The sequence below is a fragment of the Aplysia californica genome, unplaced genomic scaffold (genome assembly GCF_000002075.1).
Source record: "Aplysia californica isolate F4 #8 unplaced genomic scaffold, AplCal3.0 scaffold00299, whole genome shotgun sequence".
NCBI lineage: Eukaryota > Metazoa > Mollusca > Gastropoda > Aplysiida > Aplysiidae > Aplysia > Aplysia californica.
In genome coordinates this window covers 469,243-497,081 of record NW_004797569.1, presented here as the reverse complement: position 1 = coordinate 497,081, position 27,839 = coordinate 469,243, and the positions used below count along the sequence as shown (strand labels likewise).

Genomic DNA, 27,839 nt, shown 5'->3' with positions numbered 1-27,839 from the left:
GGGGGGGGGGGGGGGGGGATCTAGAGTAAGCGCCAAATTTGGATCATCTTTTCCAACATTACAGCATCACCATCATTACCGCCATCATCATCATCATCATCACATCCCTTTTTTTCGAGTTTTGTTTTTCTTGAAGCATAACAACTTGTTACATTATGTTGGCACATTTTTACGTAACTTACAAATATCGGCACCAAAATGGGGACATGAAGACAAAAAAAAAAGGAGTAAGAGTATCAAAATTTTAAAAAACTAACACTGAAATCAGCATAAATTGGCAGCAAACCTCTTTAATGTTCAGAAACAAAGTGTTTCATATATCTCTAGAGACAACAATCATGCAGTGTGATTGCATCAATAGGGAGCACTTTCGTGTATATTCTTTTGACATGGCATTCATAGTCTCACATACATCTTCCACATTTCATAAGAATCCAAAAATATAGTTCACTCATCAATGACAAATTGATGAGAAGCAAGTCAACTGATGAAGGATCAGTTGTTTTTTTTCATTCCAACTGGCAAAACAAACAAATTGTAGGTTGACATGAACAAATTGTAACCATATATTCCCGAAAATATTCCGATAATTTTGTTCAAACACATATCTAGAATTTGAAACGAAAACCGAATAAACGATCAAATGAAACAATTTCCCCCACCCACTCCCTCGCCAAATCTCATAATTCAAAATGAACACAGCTCCTTAAAATGTTTCAACGGAGTACAAATTTCATTTCATAACACATTAAAAATGTTATCATCTCTTAAGAAAAGATGCTTTTAAAAAAAAATTCACAATGAAACTTGAACAAAAAGACTTTAACCTCCTCCCCCTCACCCCAACACACATGAAGGAGTGTAATAGAGAAGGACAAGAGTATACAGAAGAAGATAGACTGATCTAAAAGGAAGCAGGAAAGCAAAGGGAGAAATACAGAAGTACAGAAACCCATCAGATAGACAGACTAACAGAGAATGATTTATGCATATATATACATGCATACATTTATATACACAGACATTTATGTTATTCATACAAACATACATCTACTTCTTCTCAAAGAAAAGTGAAAGGGAGAGAAATCTTGCATTGTACATGGTATTTGTTCATTTGAGTATCGCCTCATTCCACAGTTCCACTCATTTTCAGTATACTATTCCTCTCAGAATTTCTAAGTGTAAGTCAGATAAGTACAGATTAAATATTCTTTGGCACACAATCTTTAAGGAGTTAAGAACTAAATCATAACAAGAGAACTGTTTCAATTAAAAACAAATTCACCCTCATAATAATCATTTTCTAAAAGAAAGCAACAACGGTGTCAAAAATTTGTAATAATATTGGAAAGTTACATCATTTTTCAGAATGGTTTCACAAAAAGGAAACCCTATTTAAAGAAAGCTAAATTATTTCCAGTCTCTGAATAGCCAGCAATAAACATTTCCTTGATTTTTATTAATATCACTTGTGCAACACAAAAGAAAAGCCAATGGCAAACGCTTTAACACTTTGCAGTCACACAGCCAACAGTACAAAATACCTCATCTGGTCACCCAGTCAGGTGAGTGACTGCAACAGACTTCTTGGGCCTGTCGCAGGACTGCGTCAAGAGACCGTAACATATAATTTTTACTGTCGCATTATTGCGGCAAGTGACCCCAAAGTGTTAAAATGTTAAAATAAAGCAAAAACAACAGGATATAAACAACCCAAGAACAAAAGTAAAGTCAACTTGAATAAAAAAAACTTCATTGCTCTTGACCACTATGTTTTGAGATTTAGAAAATAAAAGATAAAAACCTTCAGTCTTTCAGATGTCTCCACCACTAATGAAATACAGTTTTGAGGGTGATTCAGAAGTATGTCTATCACACACCGCGGCTAAGGTCAGGAGAAAGCTGAATCAAGCCTAAGGTTTTTTAACACAGTCGTTCTTTGAACCATTCCGAAATATGTCAAGAGTCTGCAAGCTGAAGCAAAAACTTGAGGGAGACTTACAACAATAGCATGACAAAACAATACTTGTAATTAGAGGTGGGCAAAATCCGGATAATCTACAAGGATAACCGGTTAATTCTCAATGAAACATTATCCGAATTCAGACTCTTTAACTCTCTTTCCTGACCCGTTTGCCGAAGTGGGTGCACCCATTTGTTGAAGTAGTGCTAACCCGTTTGTCGGAGTGGTTCTAACCCATTTGCCGAAGCGGTTCATATCATATTATTTGCCGTAGAGGTGCACTAACATAGTATCCCGATTTTGCTAAAGTGACTCATTGCCCAGCCCTACTTGTAATGTTGATGAGCCAACACATAGTATCAACAGAAACACTTTGCAGGCTTATGGCCCAAGGCTCAAAGTACAATAAACAATGAGTTCACATTTTGAGATCATCAAAAGTTACCCAATTACACAAATTAATTGAAATAAGATGTAATGTGATAACTTTCTCTCAGATCTAGATGTATCGAGCAAGCGACATAGTATAGAACCAGAGAAATGTAAATGCAGCTAAACTTTACACTATAACATAACAAACCTCACCCCCCCCCCCCCCAAAACCCCATATAAATAACAAAAGATGAAGCCACCCTCACATCATCATCATCATTGTCTTTCTCACCCTGGGTCGGGGTATAGGCCACGAACAAACACTTTCCCACCCTGGATAGGCCACGAACAAACACTTTCCCACCCTGGATAGGCCACGAACAAACACTTTCCCACCATGGATCAGGGTATAGGCCACAAACAAACACTTTCCACCTTTCTTTATCCTGGGCTAGCCGCTTGATGTTATTCTATGTCTTCCTACTTTTCTGTAAATCAATTTCTGTGATTCTTCTCCAGGTTTCACATGGTCTTCCCCTTAATCTTTTAGTTTTACCCTGTGGGTTCCAATCCCAACACTTTCCTTGTTACCGTATGCAGCTACCTGACTTTCTGAGAGTATGTCCAATCCATCATCACCGTCTTCTTCCCACCTCATCTCTGACTGGGCTCTGTCTTGTTCTCTTTAACAATTCCTCATTGAACCCTCACAACACAAATAAAATAAACCCAACAAAGTATGATCTCCATGGATTCCTTCAAAGATGTTCTATGTCCTACAAATTCCAATGTCAGCATACAACAGTGTGGTACAAAGGTACAACACAGTGCTTTTACAAAAGAAATACTTACAAGAAATCAACAAATTAATTCACAAAGTATTTGGTAGTCTGAAAACAGCCATCAAGAACACAAAGGCAGCACAATTTTGATTCTCCTTAAGTTGAGCTCAGTCTAGTAACATTCTCCAATTAAAACAGAGTTGCAATACACAGAACGTTGTCCTAGTCTAAAAAAAAAGCAAAAGCCTGATTCAAACAAAACACATAAATGTGTCACGATGCTATGGAATCAAGCGCTTGTCAGTTTCTTGGCATACAGAGTTATTGGTACCATCTTAAAGCTTGTTCATTTATCTTGCATTTGGCGAGAAAAGTACCCCTCTATCTTAAACAGAAGTCAAGCTATTTAAAATTGAAGGAGGTGGGGGTTGCCTGGTGTCAGAGGTAAAATTAGTGAGAAAATGGCCATCAAAGTCTGGTGACTTCCAAAGCTTGAGAGTTCTTGGAAACTGCAAATCTACATTTTTTGTGCCTCTGATAAACATTTTTCAGTAAAATCCACCAAAAAAAGTGTTCTTAAATGGACAGCAAAGGTAATGACCCATTCGAAAATCTGACTGATATTTTTGGGCAGACTCTTGAGTAAACTTAGAGAGATATCAATGTAACAGAAAACTATTTGGACTTCATTGCGAAAATTCTTTGCTACTGATGCTCATCTTTATGATATTAATATGACTATTCAAAGTTTTTCCATAGGTCAAAATGCTCCAATCTAGTAGGCCCTATGGTCCTCACTTTGAAAAGAGCCAAAACAAGGTGTTTTGCCAATGTCAAAGATATTATAGGAATGCAAGAAACACCAACACCACTACAGAGTTTATGGTATTCCACGTGAGGTTACAAAATACCCATAATTAAAGAAATAGAGAGCACTTTAAGGGAAACAAATCTTTTTTTATTTTAACCTAGGCGTTTTTACACCCCCAGCGACACAATTTAGATCATTTAGGAGGTGAGTTTCCACCCCTCCTTTCAGGGACAATCTGGGCTGAAATGGATATAACATCCCGGAAGAAGTTTAGTTTTATTAGAGGTTTTACTGCGCTCGCAACTGCATAAGGTCATATGAGCGCCAGAAGATTAGAGGTGTTACAAGAGAGTAACAAACACAAAAAAGAAGAAGGGGAGATTAGGACAATAGATGTTTGAGAGGAAAGAAGCAGCAAACCACACCAGAGCTCATTTCTCCTGCTTATGATGGTGAAGCACTGAATCTACACACTGCAGACGCCGGTTTAAGAGAAAGCATCTACAAGGAGAACAACAAAACCAGAGAAACCCAACCAACCAAACTCATGCAGTCAAAATTCACAGATGCACACAAGGGACAAAAACTGTTAAACGGTACAGTTATTGTCAAAAGTTCTTGAGACACCACACAGAGAAATAAATAGCGCACCATTATCAATAAAAATGAAACACTTTTAGGTAGGCAATAAGGACATGCAAAAACACTGCACAAATTTCACTCATATACACACATTTTAAAAGGTTTGTTTGTAAAAATTACAAATCTCACTCCATACAAAAATGAAATAAGTTAAAAAAAACACAATTTAGGCCAGATCATTCTCAGAGTAAGAAAAGGTGAAGAACCAAGAAAATAACAGACCGATGAGAGGGTGGGAAACACTGAACACCATTGCTGTTCCCCCTTTCTAATTCAACAAAGAGAAATCAAAGCTGAAAACGTGTGCCATAAATAATTTTACTTTGAACTTTGATATTGTTTTGCCCAGTCTAATAAATACATAATAATGTTCAGTGCTTCCACAAGAGAGAAATAAACAGATTAACTATATATATATGGCAATTACATAGGACAGCAACCAAAACAAAACAAAAAATGAGGCATTTACATACGAAAGCAAGCCCGCCAAAACCCAACCCATTATATTCCCATCCTATATTAGAAACCCATTTTTACCCCCAATCATTGTAGATATTCTGTGCCCCACAATTGTAATCATGTAACTGAACTCACATCCTCAATCTGCCAGGCAAACACCGGTAAGTAGTGTGCATGTGAAAAGGGAAAAATACACTTAGTTTATATAATTCACTACATTTTACATCTAACAGAGGGCAGAGACGTTGGTTAGTGATAAAAGTTCTCTCTCTCTCTCTCTCTCTCTCCCTCCCTCTCTCTCTCTCTCTCTCTCCCTCCCTCCCTCCCTCTCTCTCTCTCTCTCTCTCTCTCTCTCCTAGACCTAAAGACCCCTCTCCCAAAATTGCAAAATATCTAAACAGGTGAGATAGAAAAAAAAATAGGAAGAAGGCGAACATTCAATAGTAAGAGTTTACAGCCATTTTCAATTACAGCAATAAATAAGTGATAACAATCTTCACTTTTCAATGTTAAGCAAATGTTGAGCCTTTTAAGTCAGCTTATTAACATATATATCTTATATGGCATACACTGCATTCATCAAATTAATAATCTTTGAAACGACAAAACAACGAATAATAATCTACACATACAAGCTAAACTGGCCAGAAGTTTTCAATCTTGAGTAAAACTCATAGCCATTCTTATGTATACGGCAGTGTATATATATATAAAAGCACTTAATAACAAAGGACTCTGAAATCATTCTTGAGGCAGACAACAGGATAAACATCAGGTTAGGATAGGATATCAAACAATCCCTGCACATCTTAACCCTATCCGTACGCCCTGGGATCATTTTGAACCCCCTATGTTGTATTCTTCACATTTTAGAATACTTTCAGTACGAAGATCTCTTTGAAACTTTCAAGATTTCTAAAAAAATAATTGTGACAGACTGCTATGCAAAGCATACGGATTGGATTAACGAGTAAATTTCCTCTTTGAATGTGGTGGCACAGAGTTCCCCACATCATATGGATACGATAGTAAAACACGACGTACGGATAAGGTAAGACGAAACTCATAACTATCTAAACCATCCAACATCTAAAAGTACACGGTGCGTCAGTTGACGTTCAAGTTCTTTGATGCAGAGTCTTTGGTCAGATGTGCCCCTCCTTACAATTTCATGACACGTGTAGACAGCACTGCAGGTTTTAAGTGATCCGTACACCGCAAGCTTATGCCACATTATCCTCCCAAAAGAAGAGGGGGACGTGTTTCAATAAATAGAGTATTTGCGCCATGATCATTGAGGGGAAAAAAGTCTTTGCGTACATTTCGTTGTGGAAGATGAGACAAAGAACATGTTCATCAATACTGTCTGTAAAAAATGAGAAAATGGCTGTTTGATGAGAATGGTGGGCACCTGGAACAACTTAGACATCTGAGCTTTTACACTTTGAGATTTGTCAAAGATGAAAGGTAGACAATCATTTTGTGATGTGTTTGGTGTTACAAGATTCAATTATTCAATTCGTGCTGGTGAAAAGCAAGATGGACAGACAGAAACAAAGTAAGACAAAAAAGAAGTAGGAGTCATTAGTGTCCTCCTGTCACCAGCATCAAGATGCCATTGACATATATGCTCCAGTGAACAGGGAAATATGTGAAACATCATGGTGAAATCAGGCGCTCCTCAAAATAATGAAATCAAAGATATAGGTATTTCTCTAGGTTGATGGGCAATTTTTTTCTAATTTTCCTTTTTCTGCTCAACCCCATTATGTCCACATAAAAGCATATCTCCATGTGGATTTTACTGAAAAACGTTGATTAAAGGCATAAAATATGTCATTTTTTCCGTTGTCAAGGACTCTTTAGCTATAGGAGTCACCAAATTTTGGCAGCCATTTTCTTGTTAATTTTACAACTGAAACCAGGTGACCCCTTAACTTCTTTCAATCGCAAATATCTTGAATTTTATTCAACACAGACGGGTATATTTTCAGTGAAAGTAAGGCAAACGATTAAGCTTTCAGATGATACCAATAACTCCACATGCCTGAAAATTGAGGAGCCCCTGATTCCACTGTGTCGTGACACATATTGAGCCTGAATAACGGCAACACATACAGGTCAAATTTTTCACAATCAACGAGATTAAACGGTCTTCACATCAGTTCAACAACGGACAGAAATGCTGGAAAAAGCAGTGGGTGTGAGGCCTGCAGCTAAGACCTGAGAATTCATGAATTATTCATAACAAGATAAGCAATGTAGGAAAGGCGAGTATTCTTTGACTTAGTTTGAGACTGTCTTTGGCCACTGCATAGTGTCAATGTTGAGTAAACAACTAACATGGCAACATCTGCATTACTATAAATAAATCACTTAACAAAGGCAATAAATTGACAAAAGTGGGCAGAAGTGGCAAACATACATGGTGTTTCTCTCCACTTATCAAATATTGCACTGAATATAAGCCCAACATAAAAGATGACTGAAGCAAGATATTAAAGCAATTGTGGTTCAAAGATATAACATGATCTACTACAAAAAACGACCAAAAAAACCAATTACGAGTAAAACCTTCATCAATTTCATATGGACTTTTATTTGCCCAAACACTTTTATAAACTACTTGTTCTAAAACTATTTTAATCTTTGAGACTGTCAATTAATTGTAATTTCAGAGCCCAACAATTGATTCAAACAATAAACAAATAATTTGGGATTTTTTACTTGGCACATGACCTAGATCTGCTTTGAAAAAATTCCACCTCCATATAAGCAGCACTACCAAGTGATTTATACAAAAATGTATCCAAATTCAAGTCTTTTATTTTTACGTATATCTGTAAGCTAGGCTGTATTTTACCAAACCTGTGTACTAGTAAACTATTTGATTACAGGATGGCCAGACTAGAAAATAATGACTACTAGGAAGGGATTTCTGAACCCAGTGTGTCAGCAGACTTTGAAGATTCTCCAACTCATGCTTTCCAAGATGGTACTTTCATTCACAGAATCCCATTCATAACCTACATTGTACAAAATGAGATGTAGACCCTCAACAAAAATGGACGTATAAACTAGGTAAAGAATTACCGTTTAAGATTCAAAGCATACAGATTACAGCACTGTGGCATGAGACAAGTCTTTAGATCCAATGATCTAATACTTAATTTCCCTCAAAGAAATATACAGGCTTTATTTACAGTTGGAATGCCTCTTTACTTATATCATCCTGAAATAACACTGTAGGCATTATCCAAAGTGGCAAATGTTAAGAAAGTGAATACGATGCATACCAGTGAGAACACATCCAACGCAAAATTAAAGTACTCCAGACAGAAACACAACGCCGGCCATCTTCTTTTTTTTATTTCGTAAGAGTTTTACGGCACTAGCAACACAATTAGGTCATATAACTGCCGAAGATTGGAGGTGTTACAAGGGAGTAACAAACACAAAAAAGAAGGGGGAGAGATAGAGATATTGGATGTTTGATAGGAAAGAAGAAGCAAACCACACCGGAGCAACCACCAACCACCCACAGGCCATCTTCTGATCAAGTTTTCAGTAAGGATGTCCTCATACTAATACTGACACAACATTTGGGAGGACATCATTCACTTGTAACTCGAAGTACAGTTGTACCAAAAAGCTTTTCTCAACACAGTATAACACGGATAGCTCGAATCCGTCGGGACTGGCCTCGGTAGTTTGAGGGATATCTTACAAAGATAGACAAGAAAAAAAAACCAGGACAGTTGGCACAGTTCGACGGATGCATGATTTCAAGTCTTCTGTGTTCGACCTATCCGTGTTATACTGTACATCTCTCATCCATCAAAATTTCATAAAACTTCCCGAAAGACAGAGTCATTTTCTTTTAGTTACCTTTTTCACTTCCTCTCAAAACCAAAAAAAGAATAATTTAACATATCATATTTAACCAGATATTTTTAAAACCCACAATCACACACACACATAAAGCAATTATGGGAATGTTGGTTTATATCAGGGAGGCGGTACATACATGAGAGTTACATTGTACTTTCTCATTTTCACAACTCATCACTATCTAAAAGCAATCAATCTGTTCTTTCAGATAGAAAGGGGGTAGGCTACCGGTTTTTACAGAGGGGAAAAAAAGGAAGTTTTTCTCCCACCATCCCAGATATGGTTCGGTTCTTGATAAAAAAACACCTGAACAACTTCCAAGAAGAAGGATGACACATCAGTCCTTCACTTTAAAAAAAGACATCAGAAAGTAGATTTGGCTCGATTTATTACCCACAACAGGCATCCTTTCATAACGAGAACAAAGACTTTTGTCATTTAAAAGTTAAAAAATAGAGTTGAATGTATACAATATTAGAGATAACCCCAAATCGAACAGCTGGATGCTAGATTCCGACAAACACCATGAAGCAATTCGACATTTGTTAGAGACTTGCATCCAGCCATTGAATTACAAGCAACAAAAGGACTGGCTATGGTAAGAGCAGTCCTCTTAACTGAAAAAGAACAGTGTAAAAAATGAAAAGTTTCTAAAATCATTGAAAAGCAGATAGTAAAACACTGCAAAATGAATTGCTATTTCTATTTAAAAAATAGATGGAAATCATAAGAGAGGTGCAAATACTTAGGTACTGATAGAGTACATGTCTACTCTCTATAAAGCTACAAGCTGAATGGACAAAGTGGTTCCAGCGGTCTGTATAGATTCTTTTCCCGTTTTTTCTTGAAAAACATCATTGCCGCAAGCTTGTGATTGGAGATAGTAGTTTAAACCATAGCTCCCAGCTCCTGAACAACCAAAGAAGTGATAATATGTGTGGAAGATTTATTCAAACGTGGATCTAAAAAGTTTTGAACTCTTAAAAGACAATATGAAATCACCTCCATAATGCATTAGTAGACCATTAACTCTCAGACATAAAAAACAGGTTAACAAATTTCAGACTTTCAAAGTTGTTGTTTTTTAAATTGCATTCCAGACATCCAAAACTTCATTAACATCACACCACAAAAGAAAATCACCAAAAAGATGTACAAAAACCTCAACACAAAAAAATTAAAGTGGATCTAAATGTCTTGTGTTCAAGCTTAAATACAAATTGAGTTGGTGATTTTCTCAAGTGATCCAACCTCTCGTGGTTTGATTAAATTACATGTTAGACCAGACTTGTATTAAAGCATTCTTTGTATTAAGGGCCTCCAACATCAGTGTTAAAAAGAAAGGCTGGAGTTATACAAAGATATCCATGAACACAATCAGTGCAGACGACAGACAAAACAAATTCCCATTCAAAGCAACAGAACATTACGGTCAACTAGGGAGGAAAATAATACCAATCATTTCCTTTGGATCCGAGATATTCCGTCCACACTTGTGAAAAAGTTGGCAAGAATCTCAGAGACTGAAAATGTTGCAGTGGATCAGAAACGACGGATTCCGGACTAGCCTGACTGATGTTGAGAGACACAAGCTCTCCCTCGGCTACGGCAGTTCTGAGGCTGTGTCTGGACACTATCACCTGGGAGACGGAGCTGGTGATGTCAAACGTGTCACTCTGCAGAAACCCCGTCATCTGGCTGATGTGGGTGTAGTCCAAAAGACCATCGCCATCCACATCACCAACAGCACCTGTGAAAAAAAGGACAAACTATAGTGAAAGTTTGCTTTTTGATTATAATACAAGTCCACAGAGCATGGAAAAGTTTAATTTGATTGTAGAACACTTGTAACACTGTTAAGATAAGATACAGCTTTATTGTCCAGATCCTGGCACAGTGGTTCTCTCTCTCTCTCTCTCTCTCTCTCTCTCTCTCTCTCTCTCTCTCTCACACACACACACACACACACACACACACACACACGCACACATGCATAATATAAATGAACAGCAATATAAACAATAATAATCTTAAGCTAGATACATACTCAATGTTATTCTGATGCATGCTCTAAGGTCATATGAATACTTATAACAAGATGGTTAAGACGGAATACTTTTGATGGATGATGGTAAAAATGACCTTCTATATCTTTCTTTGTTACAGATCAGAAGGCTAGGTCTTCTACTTCTGACTGAAGTTTTTATTTGAGGGAACAAGGAATGTTTGTTGTCTTAAAAGATGGAATTAATTTTTCAGTGAAAGCTGTTAAGTACAATTCATCCAGGTAGAGGAAAGTAGATTTTGAAATTTTACATGCTTTTCGTATTAATCTGTACATAAAAAAACATGTTTTTCACAAGCAGAAAAAACAACTGGGAGGATATTTTTTCCCCCTGCTATAACTGAAGGGCAGTAAACAGATGCAACTCCAGCTAACAATGCAACTCACTGCATGTATTTGATCTATGTTCCTACAAGAGTAGAGTCCCTTTCTTTCAGGTATCTATATGCCACATTCAAAAGTGCTCTTAATGATGAACATAGACAGTTTCTTCGATTTATGGTCGGGATAAATTGCGAATTTTGCTGGGGCAAAGAAAGTGTCGGATTGGAACCCACAACGTAAAAGATCAAGGGGAAGACCACGTGGAACCTGAAGAAGAGTCACTGAAATTGATGTACAGAAAAGTGGGAAGACATGGAGTAACACCAAGCAGATAGCCCAGGATTGGGAAAAGTGAAATGTGTTTGTTCGTGGCCTATATCCTGATCCAGGGTGAGAAAAGAAATGAGGAAGGATGGAAAAGGACAGGCGGTACTCAAGTAGAAACCATAATATTTTATTCAAATATCACGAACCAAAGAAACTTTATTCGTTCATTCATTCATTCACTCATTCTTTACACACCTGTGTAGCTGGAAGGTATCAGCACGGAACATAAGCTCACTTTGTCCTTGTATCGCTCCGACAGGGGGTGACAATGGCGGCTCCCTGGCTTGTGGGGCAATTCTAAGAGAACAAAGCACAGGATGACTCATTTATAATTCCAGGAAAATAAACTAAAATCAGCACTATTTCTTGGAACTTTGAGCTATTGATCTATTTCAAATGGTCAAACTCTCTTAAAGAATCTAATATACATTTTTTTAAAAACATCCTATAATATATCCTATCAATTCTGAGCACATTAATTCACCTTAAATTTAATTTCATCATACCCTTTTTACCCTAACCAATAACACACCTCCTTATATCATCACATTACTTCTCATTTCATTTCATCTCATCACTTCACTTAATATCACATCTCATAACATCCGAACACATATCATCACATCACATTACACAACCCCCACATGTCATCTCAATTGATCAAACTCCCTCTCTCAACAGCTCACCTCATTTCTTTCAATCCACATCTCATCTAATTCTAATGACAGCTTAATAATAATAATAATAATGGATTGCATTTATACAGCGCATATCCACTTATGCAATGCTCTATGCGCTTAACCATGTAACATTACATCTCATTATTCCATGAACACTTTCCGCAATTTATTTTTCATTCAGCCTTACAACAAAATCGAGTCTAAATGGTTAGAGACGGTAACCTGTTTTCGAAGAAAAAATGGCTGTCTTAGGCAGGTGGATGTCATGGGTAGTGTCAATATATAATGTTTTGAAAACGCAAGGGGGGAAGCGGGATATTTAGTTTTAATAAGTGTTTTACGGCACTTGCAACACAATAAAGTCAAATAAGTGCTAAAGATTAGAGGTGTTACAAGAGAGTAACAAACACAAAAAAGAAGGAAGAGAGACAATGACAGATGTTTGACAGGAAAGAAGAAGCAAATCACACCAGAGCACCCGCCAACCACCAACAAGCGGGATGTGATCATTTAAGATAAGATAAAATAAGATTTTAAAGTCCCAGAGGGAAATTTTTCTTGGCTGTGCAGGACCGTAAAAACACATGCAAGTATACAAAAAAAATGTTTAATATATATTACTCTTATTATATTCAATATGAAAGGAAAAGTAAAGCTGACAAATGTACAAATAACATCAGATATATCATTCAACCACATGCAGGAATTTAATTACAAAACCTTTGTACGTCTGATTGGCTGTTGGTAACGGTTCGACACAACTAACTATACTTACGATAGTGATGTCGGAGCGGCTTTTCTTCCAATATTCTCAGAGGAGTTGTTGACGTCAGCCGATCAAAAAGCAAGACTTCTTGCCTGACGGCTGATAAATCTCGATCACAGCTAGGGTGTTTTGATTGCATATCCTGCTCAACTTGAGAGCCTGGCAAATTTATGAAAAAGTTTAACATATTAGAACTCTGTGCATTAAGATATAAAGTCATAAAAAGAATATCATTCGATACATTAGTTGTACTTACGATATCAAGTGGACTTCATGTCATATTTGTTTACCGAAGTAATTCTGCAACAGTCTTACCAGAGATGGGCCTCAGATTCAAAGGTCCCACCTCTTAAATAACATTACAACATCGGTTGCAAGGGGCATTCAACCTCTATATGATTTCACAAGTTTCAAGCTATTCAGTTCAGACAATATGGGCACATTGAAAGATAGACCCAAAATATGAAATGACTCCTACAAACCACCACTGGTAGCTTGCAATAATAACATCACATTCCACGTAACCTTCAAGACGGATCTTTCTCATAGAACAAATAATGATGCTACGTTACAACACAAGTAAAATAATGAATTATGAATTTCCCTAAACTCTATTCACAACAAAATCAGCAGTCTGAAAATACTAAGTTAGCTTAGTTGTGATCTACACAAAGTCAGTGAGACAACAGCCACATTTCACTAGGTACAGACTCACAAAATACAAACACTGAAAAGAAGTGAAGAGCACGGGGACAAACGGGCATAGTCACATACTGGATATAGTGAAAGTGTCAATTTTAAGAGCTTGTGGACCGATAATATCCCATTTTTTGGACTGGTGGTTTGTTGTTTTCTTTACTGAATGGAAAATCAAACACAACAATCAACCAACAGTTGAACAGAAATACGGTTATGAGTCAACAAGCGTTCAAAATTGACTGTTTCAGTTTGTGACAATGCCCGTTTTTTCCCAACTCTTCAAGTAGTAACAATAATAATAATTGCATTTATATAGCGCATATCCATGCTCAAGAGCATGCTCTATGCGCTTTACAACCATTATTACCCCAGCAGACCCTCTGAGAACACTCAGAAACATTCTCAGCTTCCGAGGAAGCATACAGTGCAAGCTGCGGATTTCACGCGCTCAAACACTATCAAACTGACAAGATCTTTCACTGTCTATAGCCGGGTACCTATTTCCACCTGGGTGAAGTGAGGAAAATTTGTGCAAAGTGCCTTTCCCAAAGACACAACGTCAGGCCCCTGATGGGATTCGAACCCACGACCTTACGGTTGCGAGTCCGAGAGCCTAACCACTAGGCCACCGTAACAACCAAATCACAGCACAACTTCTCCCAACCTCACGAGTCACCAGCCTTGTTTGTTTTAGTAGAGGTTTTACGGTGCTCGCAACTGTATAAGGTCATATGAGCGCCAAGACATGGATGTCAACAGAAAAGTCCTTACAGGGAATCAGGCTTACTCTGCTCACCTCTCTAGCTTCAACAGCACAAAAGTCTGTTTTGACTATCAAGGCACCAAGGAAATAGCGGGTCACAAGAGTGTGACAAACATACAAAAGAAGTAGAGGAAAATGACGATAGTAAGGATTAGGAAAGAAAAAGCAGCCGCTCCCTGTGGCAGTTCAGGCACAGTTATGAGCATGACATTGATGATTCAGCTCATTTACAATTACAATTCTACTCTGCATAAGAACATGGTTAATGTCCGCCCTTTGGGTATGGCCTAAAGATACTTCAGTCAGTAGCACGCCTGACAAACAACAGTGCAGGTCTACTATGTGCTCAATGATGAACAACAAACACATTGCACAGAAAGGAGATGATACAATTATTTGAATTGATGGTCTCAAATGGAAAGAAAAGTACAGTTATACGAACAAAGAAATAGTATTTTTAGCATGTCACTACCTCAGAATTACAAGGTTCTATCTGACATTTTTGGCTGTTTTCAGTTACTGAGACCATGAGGTCAGAAACCAAATGTTGTATCTGCTCTACCAAAATCGTAAGATTATTCGGAGTCGATATCAAGATATTCAAAGAATTGCATTCGAAAAAGCTTAGCATGTTGTGAAACTTCAAACTTTTAAAGACAAATTTCTAAAAACTTGGTACTTAGCAGATAGAACTTTGTAAATGCAGGGTACCGATGTGTCAAAGAAACCTACACATAAGTTGAAATTCCTCATCAGTAAAATTGGCATGTAAATCCTCATTGACAGTTTTCTCAGGAGCAAGATGCCTTCTCTGAAAGAAAACAAAAGCATTATTAATCAAAAAGAAAAGGATCTTTCAAAATGTTAGCTTCAAAACATGAGCAAATTACAGCTGTAGCTTCACAGCAAAGACCTCACTTTTTACAGGATTCAATACTGTCTGCATTTCTGAGAACTTTACTTAATGAGATGTAGGACTCGGAACAGCCTGAGGTATCCTTTTCTTTAAACAAGTACGTTCAGTGCAAAGGTAAATCGACAGACGTTCACTTTTAATAGGGCAGAATGGATGAACTTGCAAAGCCTACAATTTTGTCTCATTAATATTTACCTTCTTAATTTCCTCATTGTTGACAAAAAGATACATCATCTAACTTTTATGATAATAAAGAGCATTTATGTTGCACATTTCCACTTTCTAAAAAATGTTCAATGCGCTTTACGTTCATAAACATAGATCGCATTTTAAACATTTATGGACATGCGTGTACGTAAAACATAATATTATGTCTACATGTAAATATGTATAAATAATTTCAATGAGAAAATTAGTCACGCAGTGAGCCTGGCAATGTGTTCACTAAAAAATGTAGAATGCAATAAAAAATCATTAACGGTCACAATAAAACAGAAGCTTGATAGCTACAGACAGAATAAAACATTCGTTCTTTATAAATAGAAAAATATTTTCTTTCTCTCTGCCTCTCTCCCTCTGTCTCTCCCTGTCTCTCTCTGTCTCTCCCTGTCTCTCTGTCTCTTTCTTTCACACACTATTTCTTCAGTCTCACCGTCGGGCATGCACGTATAAAAAAAAAAAAGTAACAGTTCATCGTTATGACAAGTACGCATATTTTTATCCGTCTCCCTTTTAGTAAATGGTTAATAGTTTCTCACCAAAAAAAGGAACAGCATTCACAACTTGCCTTATAATTCAAATCCGTTTCCACTTGCCAGCTTTTGTCCGAGGCATTTCGACCGACAACTTTTACTATGAAAGCATCCAGGTTTTCCACCGATGTACGGAGAGAAAGATCGGAGGAATAAGAGTAGCTGCTGCCCTCAAAAGTCCAGAGCGTGGACCCATCTGTACCGCTCAACACCAGAGTCTGGAGAGTATTAGTGGAACAACAAAAGTCCAATCATGAATGCGTAAGATACAAATAATAATAAAAATAATAATAATAATAATAATATATAACATTTATATAGCACGTTTCCAAAAAAGTAGCTCAATGCGCATATATTACTAGATATTTTGGGACAATGGTAAAGGCTTACACTTTGCTTCTTTAAATATAAATCAGTAGCAATTATTTATGTCTATGTTTAAACAGTAGGCCTATAACAAAAATCAAAAATGACAAACAAACTGTAGATCTATGCAGCTGAAATAAAAATTCATCAATATCCTTCCATTTTACTTTGTTTTGTTAGGAGATAATTTCATTCCAAGTAATCATTTTAGCACATACACTGACAACAGAACACCAAAGAGAAATGTAATTTAACAGCCACAACTATGTACAGAATACACTAATTGTCAGTCCAACTTCAACACTCCAGAATTTAAAACGCAAAATAAAATGATGCAGTTGTATTATTAATATTGTTATTTTTTAAATTATTATTATTATTACTATTACTGTTGTTATTATCAAATTAACTATATCATTATTATCATTATTGACATTATTATCGACATTATTATTATTATTATTATTATTATCACTCTATCATCATTACTTTTATCATTATCACTATTTTTATTGTCATTATTATTATCATTATAATAATTATTATCCTTATTATCATTATTATCATTAGTACGTGTGTGTACCTGTGAACCATTGTAAGTGTCCCATTCCCCCTCATTGAAGTGGACAAGGAAGTCCACCACAGAATCATCGTTGTAAAAGCCAGGACTTGGAGAGCTGGACAGAAAAAAAATAAAACTTTTACCGCAATGAAAACACATTTTGAAATGATGATGATGATGATGATGATGATGATGATGATGATGATGATGACGATGATGATGAGATGATAACAATAATAATGATTTTTTAATAGGAAAATAAAAAATACTGCTTCCCCATGAACATTGTACTCAGGTGCGGAGAGAAAGTTTATTATCAAACAGGTGCAGTGCTTACCTCTCATCTCATACTATCATGTAAGGAAATTCATGAAGGATATGCCTCAGGCAATTCCCTCCAGACCCTACAGTAAGTAGAGGGGACCACCCTAGTCTTTTCAGCCTTTTAAACCTTTGAGGTCTCAGAAGCACATAACACGCATCTTCACTGCATTCCATTCAGGCTGAAATCAGGCGCTCATTATAGTAATGAAATCAAAGAAACAGGCATCTTTCAGTTTGTTGGGAAATTTTTATCGATTTTTTATTTTTTGGCTCAATCCCTTGTATGTCCATTTAAAAACACATTTAAGTGTGATTTTTACAGAGAAACAGCGGTCAAAGGCTCAAAAAATGTAAATCTGCCGAGTCCAAAGACTCTCAAACCGTGGAAGTCACCAAATTTTGGCAACATCTTTTTCACTTGTTTTACCTCTGAAGCCAGGCAACCCATACCTCCTTTAATCACAAATATCTCGACTTATATTCAAGATATATCACTACTTTTTAAAAACTAAAGCAAGACAAACGAACAAGCTTTAAGATGATACCCATAAATCTACATGCTCCAAAATTGACGAGCGGCCGATTCCACCGCGTCGTGACACATATATAAAGGTATAGTTAACTTACCTGTAGGTCTCCATGCCTGTGAAATGAACAGCCCATGTCGTTGTGAGGGAACTCCCGTCTATCAACGCCACTTCCCCGCTAAATGTGGTCACCAAAATGTCAGGCTGCTCGTCATTGTTGACATCAACCAAAACCGGGGGGACCATTACTCCCTTTGTTTTATCACTGAAATAAAAACAGGAAATCAAAACAAATTCATTCAGTTTAAAGATTATAATAGTAAGCAATACATCTAAAAAAAAAAAAGAATTCTTGAGCTTCATAGAGCTAAAATTTATAGTTTCAATCATTTTTGTAAATGATCAAAGCTCAAAGGTGACAGTCAACTTCGCTTCCAACGGTTTGCAAAAAGTTCTGAAAATTCTTATGTCAGTATTGAAAGCATAATGAAGCAGCTGTACCAGATGCCAAACACATCGACATATTTCACAAATGGTTGCTGTCATGTTTGAGTAATAAATAGCATTTGTATAGCGCATATCCCCACTCAACAGCAAGCTCTATGCGCTTTACACTATATTATTACCTCAGCAGACCATAGGACACTCAGAAACATTCTAAGCTTCTCGGGAAGCGTACAGCTGATAAAGCACTGAAACACATGTGTCTTTTCAATTCATCAAAGCCTCACCTGTATAAGACAGAGATTCCTCTTTCATCCACATCCTTCAGCCAGGTGTACAAAGACAGGTCTACATTTGGCATAGGATTTCCTCCGGATACAATCTTATATAGATCCGGGACAGAAATTGCCATTAAATTACCTAATGAAAGATAAAAAAGTATCTATATAAGTCAAGCAGAGATAAATGATTGAAAAAAAACTCAAAGTGAAGCATAGTGGAAAAATGGGTTACTTCTAGGATTCAAGCTCTATGGAAGTAGAAATAAATACATCACTCTTATAGGTGAAGTTTTTACAATTTATAAGTATGACATAATAACGATGTTATACTTAAAGAATATGGCATCAATAGAAAATCTACAAATTCGACTCTAATGTCGATTTTTGGCCAATATTTCCATTTGTCGAAGCGAAAAGTAACTCAATTGGCTGCACGTTTCACAAATGTCATTCATCATTGAGCCATGTTCACAGTAGCACCTAACAAACTTCCTAAAGACATTCTAAGCCTCTCTCCACCCGACCCAATTAACTCCTTATCTCCGGCAAACAGCTCCGAACAGCTTGCGGTCAGAACCGTTGTGCTGGTGAGCCACTGTCAGTGGCTCGGGCACATTCCTTTACAATGACTTCAACATCAAATTACTTGGCGGCAATTGCTGAAAACGGGTCTCTTTTACCGGGAGTTCATTCATTAGATTAATAACTATCAAAATGGATTTACTTGTTTTGATTTAATTACCAATTTAGAGACGTATATGTCAATTTGAGATTTTGTACCACCACAGGGTGCAGCATAGTGGGTTTACCCCCCTTGGAGAAAAAAAATTAAAAACATCTATTCAGAGAAATACATCTAATTAGCAATCAGTAGGAGCCTCTGTTGAATGCAGGGGAGGGGGGGGGGGGGGGGGGGGGACGTTGAGCGTCTGAATTATGGCCATTAGAAAAAAATGACAATGTTCCAAATTCAAAATTCAAGATTTTAAGCCAAATAATATTAAAACAAATCTAAATTATAAAGCGATTTTATTCTAAGGCAAAAAAGTTCTTGCAGTCGTAGCATCAGACCTATGAAACTAATTTCAAAGTCCCTTTTCCGTTTTTTCTTTTTAATTTTTCAAACTTATTAAGTGTGATCAAATTCTTACATTGGGCACAAACCTATATTATAAATACACAAATTGATATGCATAATTTAATTTTATGTATACATGTATGTGTTTTTACGGTTCTATACAGCCAAGAAAAATTTCCCTCTGGGACAATAAAATTTTGTTTATCTTATATTATCGTATCTTATCTTATAAGGTAAAAATCCCTAGTAACAAGTCACACGGTACCTGGCATTGTTTCCCCTCCAGAGCCAAAGAGGATATAAATAGCTCCCGTGTCTGCTACGTACTTCACCGGAGGCATGTACGTTTCCTGGTTCGGCGGAAGCTCCAGATAGTAGGCACCAATGGGAGTACCGGATCTGCCAGACAGAATGATGAGCCGTCCTGCTGCTCTCTCATGATCCTATAGGAATAAAACAAAACATCTTAAATAAAGAAAACAAACTAGAAGACAAGCTAGAAAGGACAAGGGCAGTAGGAAGGCACAGACTACTATGGACAAACAACCTAAAGTCATGAACAGCCCAATCACCGGAACAGTGCAGCAGGTAGCTGACAACCATAGTGACTGACGGAGCATAGCACATCAATTTGAGGTCTCTGAAGCAGAGAAGACACCTCCAACCAACCAATCAAACAACCAACCTACCATCCCACCGACCAAACAACCAACCAACCAACCAATTAACCTGCCAACCAACCGACCAAACTACCAACAACCAACCACCGACCAAACAACCAAGACAAGGACAATTTCACTAGGAAAAGATAGGACAATAGCACCACAGAAAAGTAAGAAGCACATATCAAAATGGCCAGCAACTATCAGCATTTCCGACACAAAAACAACTGCCATCCTCACCCACGGTTCTTTGTCCTTGTCTCCACCGTGGGAAAGAACAATATCCAGAGTACCATCCAGATCCACGTCGGGGATGGTCACTGCCTGGTAGACGTTCCAGTCGGGAACAAAATGTGAGGACCACGTCACCGAGTCTGGGTCAATCACCCACAGCAGTTTGCCTAAAAGGAGAATATCAACAAATGCAAAGTAAGCCATTCAGTCAGAGATGCTAAATGTGAAAAGAAAAAGTATATGTACACGTTTGCCTCTAAGACAAAATATAAAACGTAAAGAGGTCCAGGAATCAACCAATACAAAGAAATAAAATAAAATTTGACAATATTTCTGAGTTTAACACTTTCCACCCACGCAGCGTTCAGAGCGCGCAACACTTATCCCCACGGACCAGGATACAGGTGCGGTACACGCTATATCACACCGGCGTCCTGTGGGGAAAAGAGACGGCTTCTTACCGTTTCCGATCGGCGTCCCCTGGGAACAAAGTGTTAAAACAAACACATTCTTGGTGTTTTAGCATGAAAAGACATTTTGTTCTAACGGAAATCTATGAAGAGCAGAAGTACACTCACTGAAATCAATTAAACCAAACAGGTTTATCTTAGGTAACTTTTATTTTTCCATCCTCTGCTGCCGTTAAGCATCGAAGGGAGATGCAGTTTTCTATGGCAGGCCAACTCCGCAGCTCTTTCAATTGGGATATTTTAAATTCCTCAGAGTTTCCTTGACTTTCTCAATCCACCTTTTGCGTGTCCATTATGCTCCTCCCAATTGATCTTCATACAGATATATTCAATCACATGGAAGTCCAGCCTCATAATATTCTCATTTTGAATGAAATATATACAGACATTTTACAACAAATACTATACTCCTCCCAACAACAGCTATTACTATATTTCTTCCTATTGAAGTCTAAACAGCCAATATGCTTATTTCAAATGAAGTCTTAACAGTTAATAGTTATACTCTTCCTAGTTAAAAATCTACACAGATGATTAACTTATTTCAGTTGAAATCTTGACAATTATACTCTTCCCAGTTGAAGTGTAAACAAATAAATTACTTGTTTCTGTCGGAATTTTTACAATTATACTCTTCCTGTCGAAATGTTTACAGTTATACTCTTCCCAATTGAAGTGTAAACAGATAATTTAATGGCTTCTGCAGGAATCTTGACAACTATAATCTTCCCAATTGAAGACGTGTAAACATAATTTCCTTGTTTCTGTCGAAATCTTTACAGTTATACTTCTTTACAGTTATACTTCTTTACAGTCTTCTTTACAGTCTTCTTTACAGTCATACTTCTTTACAGTTATACTTCTTTACAGTCTTCTTTACAGTCATCTTTACAGTTATACTTCTTTACAGTCATACTTCTTTACAGTCATACTTCTTTACAGTTATACTTCTTTACAGTCTTCTTTACAGTCATCTTTACAGTTATACTTCTTTACAGTCATACTTCTTTCCAGTCTTCTTTACAGTTATACTTCTTTACAGTCATACTTCTTTACAGTTATACTTCTTTACAGTCTTCTTTACAGTCATCTTTACAGTTATACTTCTTTACAGTCATACTTCTTTCCAGTCTTCTTTACAGTTATACTTCTTTACAGTCATACTTCTTTACAGTCATACTTCTTTACAGTTATACTTCTTTCCATCTTCTTTACAGTTATACTTCTTTACAGTTATACTTCTCTACAGTCATACTTTTTTACAGTCATACTTCTTTACAGTCTTCTTTACAGTTATACTTCTTTACAGTTATACTTCTTTACAGTTATACTTCTTTACAGTTATACTTCTTTCCAGTCATACTTCTTTACAGTCTTCTTTACAGTTATACTTCTTTACAGTTATACTTCTTTACAGAAATACTTCTTTACAGTCATACTTCTTTACAGTCTTCTTTACAGTCATACTTCTTTACAGTTATACTTCTTTACAGTTATACTTCTTTACAGTTATACTTCTTTCCAGTCATACTTCTTTACAGTCTTCTTTACAGTTATACTTCTTTACAGTTATACTTCTTTACAGAAATACTTCTTTACAGTCATACTTCTTTACAGTCTTCTTTACAGTCATACTTCTTTACAGTTATACTTCTTTACAGTTATACTTCTTTACAGTCATACTTCTTTACAGTCATACTTCTTTCCAGTCATACTTCTTTCCAGTCATACTTCTTTCCAGTCTTCTTTACAGTTATACTTCTTTACAGTTATACTTCTTTACAGTCATACTTCTTTCCAGTCATACTTCTTTCCAGTCTTCTTTACAGTCATACTTCTTTACAGTCATACTTCTTTACAGTCATACTTCTTTACAGTTATACTTCTTTACAGTCATACTTCTTTACAGTCATACTTCTTTCCAGTCATACTTCTTTCCAGTCATACTTCTTTCCAGTCTTCTTTACAGTTATACTTCTTTACAGTTATACTTCTTTACAGTTATACTTCTTTACAGTTATACTTCTTTCCAGTCATACTTCTTTACAGTCTTCTTTACAGTTATACTTCTTTACAGTTATACTTCTTTACAGAAATACTTCTTTACAGTCATACTTCTTTACAGTCTTCTTTACAGTCATACTTCTTTACAGTTATACTTCTTTACAGTTATACTTCTTTACAGTCATACTTCTTTCCAGTCATACTTCTTTACAGTCATACTTCTTTCCAGTCTTCTTTACAGTCATACTTCTTTACAGTCATACTTCTTTACAGTCATACTTCTTTACAGTTATACTTCTTTACAGTTATACTTCTTTACAGTTATGTTTTTTTACAGTTATATTCTTTACAGTAATATTTATTTACAGTTATACTCTTCCCAGTTGATCCAGATTGAACTCTCACCTGTTTGGAGGTCCACAGCCTGACACGTGGAGTGCCGCCCCGTGACCAGACAATCATTGGCCTCGTCTCCGTTGACGTCAATGTCAGCACAGCTGTGGTGTATCACCACCGAGCGAGTGGCTGTCCTCCACAGCTCCTTCCCATCGTAGCCGCGTAGCGCAACCAAATGACCTCCACATGGGTACTCAGTGCCTTAAGAAAAACATACGGAAAGACTGATGCTCTTATACAAAAATGTATAATAAGCAGAGTCACTTCAACATGAACTAGTACTTAATAAACTTTCCTTAATTACAATAAAGAATAAAGGAGAAGAAGTGTAACAAATCAACTAACAATGAAGAAAAATGAAGAAATATTTCGTCATCTGAGTCTTATATAGCTACAGTGCAACATGCAAAAACATAATATACCATCTATGACACAAGAGAAGCCACAAAAAATTCCTCATTTGAAAGTGTCTGTATTGAAGAAACAGTTATCGCTCGCCAAATTAAATTCCATGCTTATAAAAATTATCCATGTTTTCTACACAAAAATTGTCCAACATTAATTTCTACGAATAAACCCCTGTAGTAAGCGCTCGTCTCCGAAGTGGACAGTCCAGGTTCGAACCTCAGTTCGGACACGGATTTTTTTTTCGACCCCCCCCCCTCCAGCAGTAATGGGTACCTGACTTCGAGTGGGGGAAGTATAGGCGGCGTGGAAAGGAACTTGCCACCCTACCACAATATGCCGAAGGCCCAGGAAGTTATCTTACAAACAAGGCAATCCCCAATGTCCGGATCAGAAGTGGAAACAACTTTTAGTAAGGACTAATCATTGCACTAGCCCTCAGGGCTTTCTATTTTTCCTTTATTATTATATTATCACACTACTGAACTGTAAAAAAAAAACTGTTATCAGTTTTTTTGCTGAAAATGTTTTTTGTTCACATGTTGAATTTTATACCTTTCAAGGCACAATGCTTCTTCATCGCGACATCCGAGGGTTTCTTTAGCAAGGACAGTATCGCACTTTGATCTGCTACACCAATCAGGATGTCATCTGCTCCATCGCCATTCACATCCATCTGTCTGATGTTCGACTCTGTCCCTGAATCAGATCGGAAAAAAAGATGTGGTGTCCTCTTTCAGGAAATATCTGTTTTCCTGGCAATACAACAGAGAAGCATATACAGAACAAACAATCGATCAAAGGGATCAAACTTCAATGAAGGTGCCTTTTTGGGGGAGTTTTTTCTATTTCCTGAAAGAAGGATAGTTATTCCTCTATAATCGTAAAGGAAATATGCTACTTGCAGCCAGTAAAAAAGATGAAGACAGTAATGGAAATCTCTCCACAATCACAATATGCTCACCAAAAAAAAAAATTTGACTGGACCTAACAAGTAACAGAAAAGTAGTCTGATGTCTGTTAACACTACACAAAGCTCATTCAAACTAAACAAGGAATAAAAGGTAAGAAATTCTCTGCTACCTCCATGACATTTGAATATTCTTTATAGAAAACAGCTGTACGTTAACGAAATACTATACCTTTTGTCAACAATGTAAAAATCACCAGCTGAAAGCCATGAAAACATAAACTTTCAGGATTTTTCCTTCATTACTAAATTCATCAGAGGCCTTATTTCAATTATCCATATTATTTTTATTTCTTTTGAGCAAAACTAAAAATTATTAAAATTCATTTCTAAAGGAAGAAAACGAACAAAAACACAAGAGAGTTCACCAAACACAACCCCTGAAACTACAGAAATAACGCGGATTTCATCCAACAAAACTAACAAGAATCTTTGAAGGCCCTGGTCCAGTCCTGTGAGTTGTGGCCTGCAGAGATGTCCATGACCTTGCCGTGGTTGAACGCGTGGTTGAGCAGGGGGAACAACACGGCAGCGAGAGCGCCCAGGATGATGACCATGAGCACGGTGACCAGAACACACGTCCTCCGACTACTCCCCTGCAGATACCAAATCAAAATGCTTCAAAATAGTTTAGTTTTAGTAAGTGTTTTACAGCACTTGCAACACAATAAGGTCATATAGGTGCCGAAGGCTAGAGGTGTTACAAAAGAGTAACAAACACAAAAAAGAAGGAGGGGAGATAAAAAGACGACAGATGTTTGATAGGAATGAAGAAGCAAACCACACCAGAGCACCCGCCAACCACCCACTACTTCAAAATAAAAAACAGAAGGGTGAATAAAAGTCAAGTCACCGGCACCAACAAGCATTGGAAAATTAACAAAGACAATGACAATATTTATTTATCTCAAGACAAATTTCTCCCTGTGAAAGGAATAAAGATTGTCATTGTCATTGTCAATTCTCCAAATTCTCAATCTCATAGAAAAAAAAACCCCAGAAAAATAAACAGAAATGAACTCTATCACTGGCATTACAACTATCAGAAATAGTTAAAATACAAATGAGATCAACTTAAATATTCATTGGTTTTCCACACTGTCAACACTGAACTGAATTCTCCTTTATCACCAACTTTTAAAAAGTACAAAGTCACATTTCTCACAAGTATCAGTATGTGTCTGAATAAAGACAAAAAAACATCAACTCAACAACAGGCAGGGAAAAACGTGCGCTCTCACACACACACACACACGCACACGCACACGCACACACACACAGAGAGAGACACACACACACACACACACACACACACACACACACACACACACACACAGAGTTAGAACCACAACTTACAGCGTACTGCACACTGGTGGAAGACCTACTAGACCTAGGGTGGCCCAGTCTCTCCAGCTCAAACACATTCCTTCTGTCCATGGTGGGCCCGTTGACTAGCCGCGAGTCGTAGAGAACGTTGTCGTCAAAACCTTCGTCCTCCTCGTCACTGGCCGTCCACTGGGACAGCGGCTGGTACTTGACAGACGGTGAGCTGCTCATCTTGGCCTGGAATTAACAAACAAAATTTTAAATATGTAAGAAGAAAATAAAAAAATCTCTTGCTATTCCAAGGACCGAAACTGGTACTTCTTGACTACAGCTCAACCCCGACCCTCAGGATAAAAAAAAAAAAAAAGACAGCCGGTGAGCTGCTCATCTTGCTTGCCCTGAATTAACAAACAAATATGTAAATAGTTTGGGGGTTTTTTGTACTTTAAAAAAAACAAAAAAACACCAGTTGTTTCATGTGAGTAAAAAACATCCACTAGGACAGTGGCTGATATTTGACAGCCGGTGAGCTGCTCATCTTGGTCTGGAATTAACAAACAAATGTGAGGCAGCGTGGCGAAATCAGGCTCTTGTCAAAATAATCAAAGTGAAGAAACTTTCATTTTTCTACAGGTTTGTGAATTTTCATCAAATTTTTGTTTTTTGTCTCAACACCTTTCATGCCCGTTAAAGAGCTCATTTCTGTGAGGATTTTTCTGAAAAACGTTGATTAAAGGCACAAAAAATGTAAATTTTCAGTTACCACGGACTCTAAAGCTGAGGAAATAACTACTCTTTGGCAGTCATATTCTCACTAATTTTACCTCTAAAATCAGGTGACCCCCACCTCCTTCATTCGCAAATATCTCGACTTGTATTAAAGATAAATGGATATTTTTTTCATCCAAATAAAGACAAGTAAACGAGCTTAAAGATGATACCAATAACTCTACATGCCCAAAAATTGACAAGAGCCTGATTCCACCACGCTGCATCACAAATATGTAAGAAGAAATAAAAAATATCTTGCTATTCCAAGGACCGAAACTGGTACTTCTTGACTACAGCTCAACCCCGACCCTCAGGATTAAAAAAAATTTTTCTAAAAGACAGCCGGTGAGCTGCTCATCTTGCTTGCCCTGGAATTAACAAACAAATATGTAAATAGTTTGGGTTTTTTTTGTACTTTAAAAAAACCCCAAAAACACCAGTTGTTTCATGTGAATAAAAAACATCCACTAGGACAATGGCTGATATTTGACAGAGAGAGAGAGGGGGGGGAGGGACAGAGAGAGATAGAGAGAGAGAGATACAGAGAGAGGGACAGAGAGAGGGACAGAGAGAGGGACAGAGAGAGGGGAGAGAGAGAGGGACAGAGAGAGGGACAGAGAGAGGGACAGAGAGAGGGACAGAGAGAGGGGAGAGAGAGAGGGACAGAGAGAGGGACAGAGAGAGGGACAGAGAGAGGGACAGAGAGAGGGGAAAGAGAGAGGGAGAGAGAGAGAGAGAGATGGAGAGACAGACGGAGAGAGAGAGGGGGGAGAGAGAGAGGGGGAGAGAAAGAGAGAGACAGGGAGA

At 37.2% G+C, this 27,839-nt stretch overlaps 1 protein-coding gene across 3 annotated transcripts in view; it reads right to left on the bottom strand.

Annotated features, from left to right (window-relative positions):
- Positions 1-8,907: 8,907 nt before the first annotated feature.
- LOC101847505 (protein FAM234B) overlaps positions 8,908-27,839 on the bottom strand; it is a 35,188-nt gene continuing 16,256 nt past the window's right edge. For all 3 annotated transcript variants that reach the window (XM_005101792.3, XM_005101793.3, XM_035970640.1), the window contains exons 3-16: positions 26,292-26,498; positions 25,360-25,531; positions 24,521-24,664; positions 23,570-23,761; positions 20,697-20,857; positions 20,060-20,237; positions 18,723-18,855; positions 18,092-18,256; positions 17,162-17,255; positions 16,248-16,430; positions 15,277-15,355; positions 13,092-13,241; positions 11,832-11,933; positions 8,908-10,670 (exon numbers count right to left, since the gene is read on the bottom strand). In XM_005101792.3, coding sequence (XP_005101849.1) covers positions 10,357-10,670; positions 11,832-11,933; positions 13,092-13,241; positions 15,277-15,355; positions 16,248-16,430; positions 17,162-17,255; positions 18,092-18,256; positions 18,723-18,855; positions 20,060-20,237; positions 20,697-20,857; positions 23,570-23,761; positions 24,521-24,664; positions 25,360-25,531; positions 26,292-26,492 — 2,268 coding nt within the window. In that variant the 5' untranslated portion in view covers positions 26,493-26,498 and the 3' untranslated portion in view covers positions 8,908-10,356. The remainder of the gene's footprint in view (positions 10,671-11,831; positions 11,934-13,091; positions 13,242-15,276; positions 15,356-16,247; positions 16,431-17,161; positions 17,256-18,091; positions 18,257-18,722; positions 18,856-20,059; positions 20,238-20,696; positions 20,858-23,569; positions 23,762-24,520; positions 24,665-25,359; positions 25,532-26,291; positions 26,499-27,839) is intronic.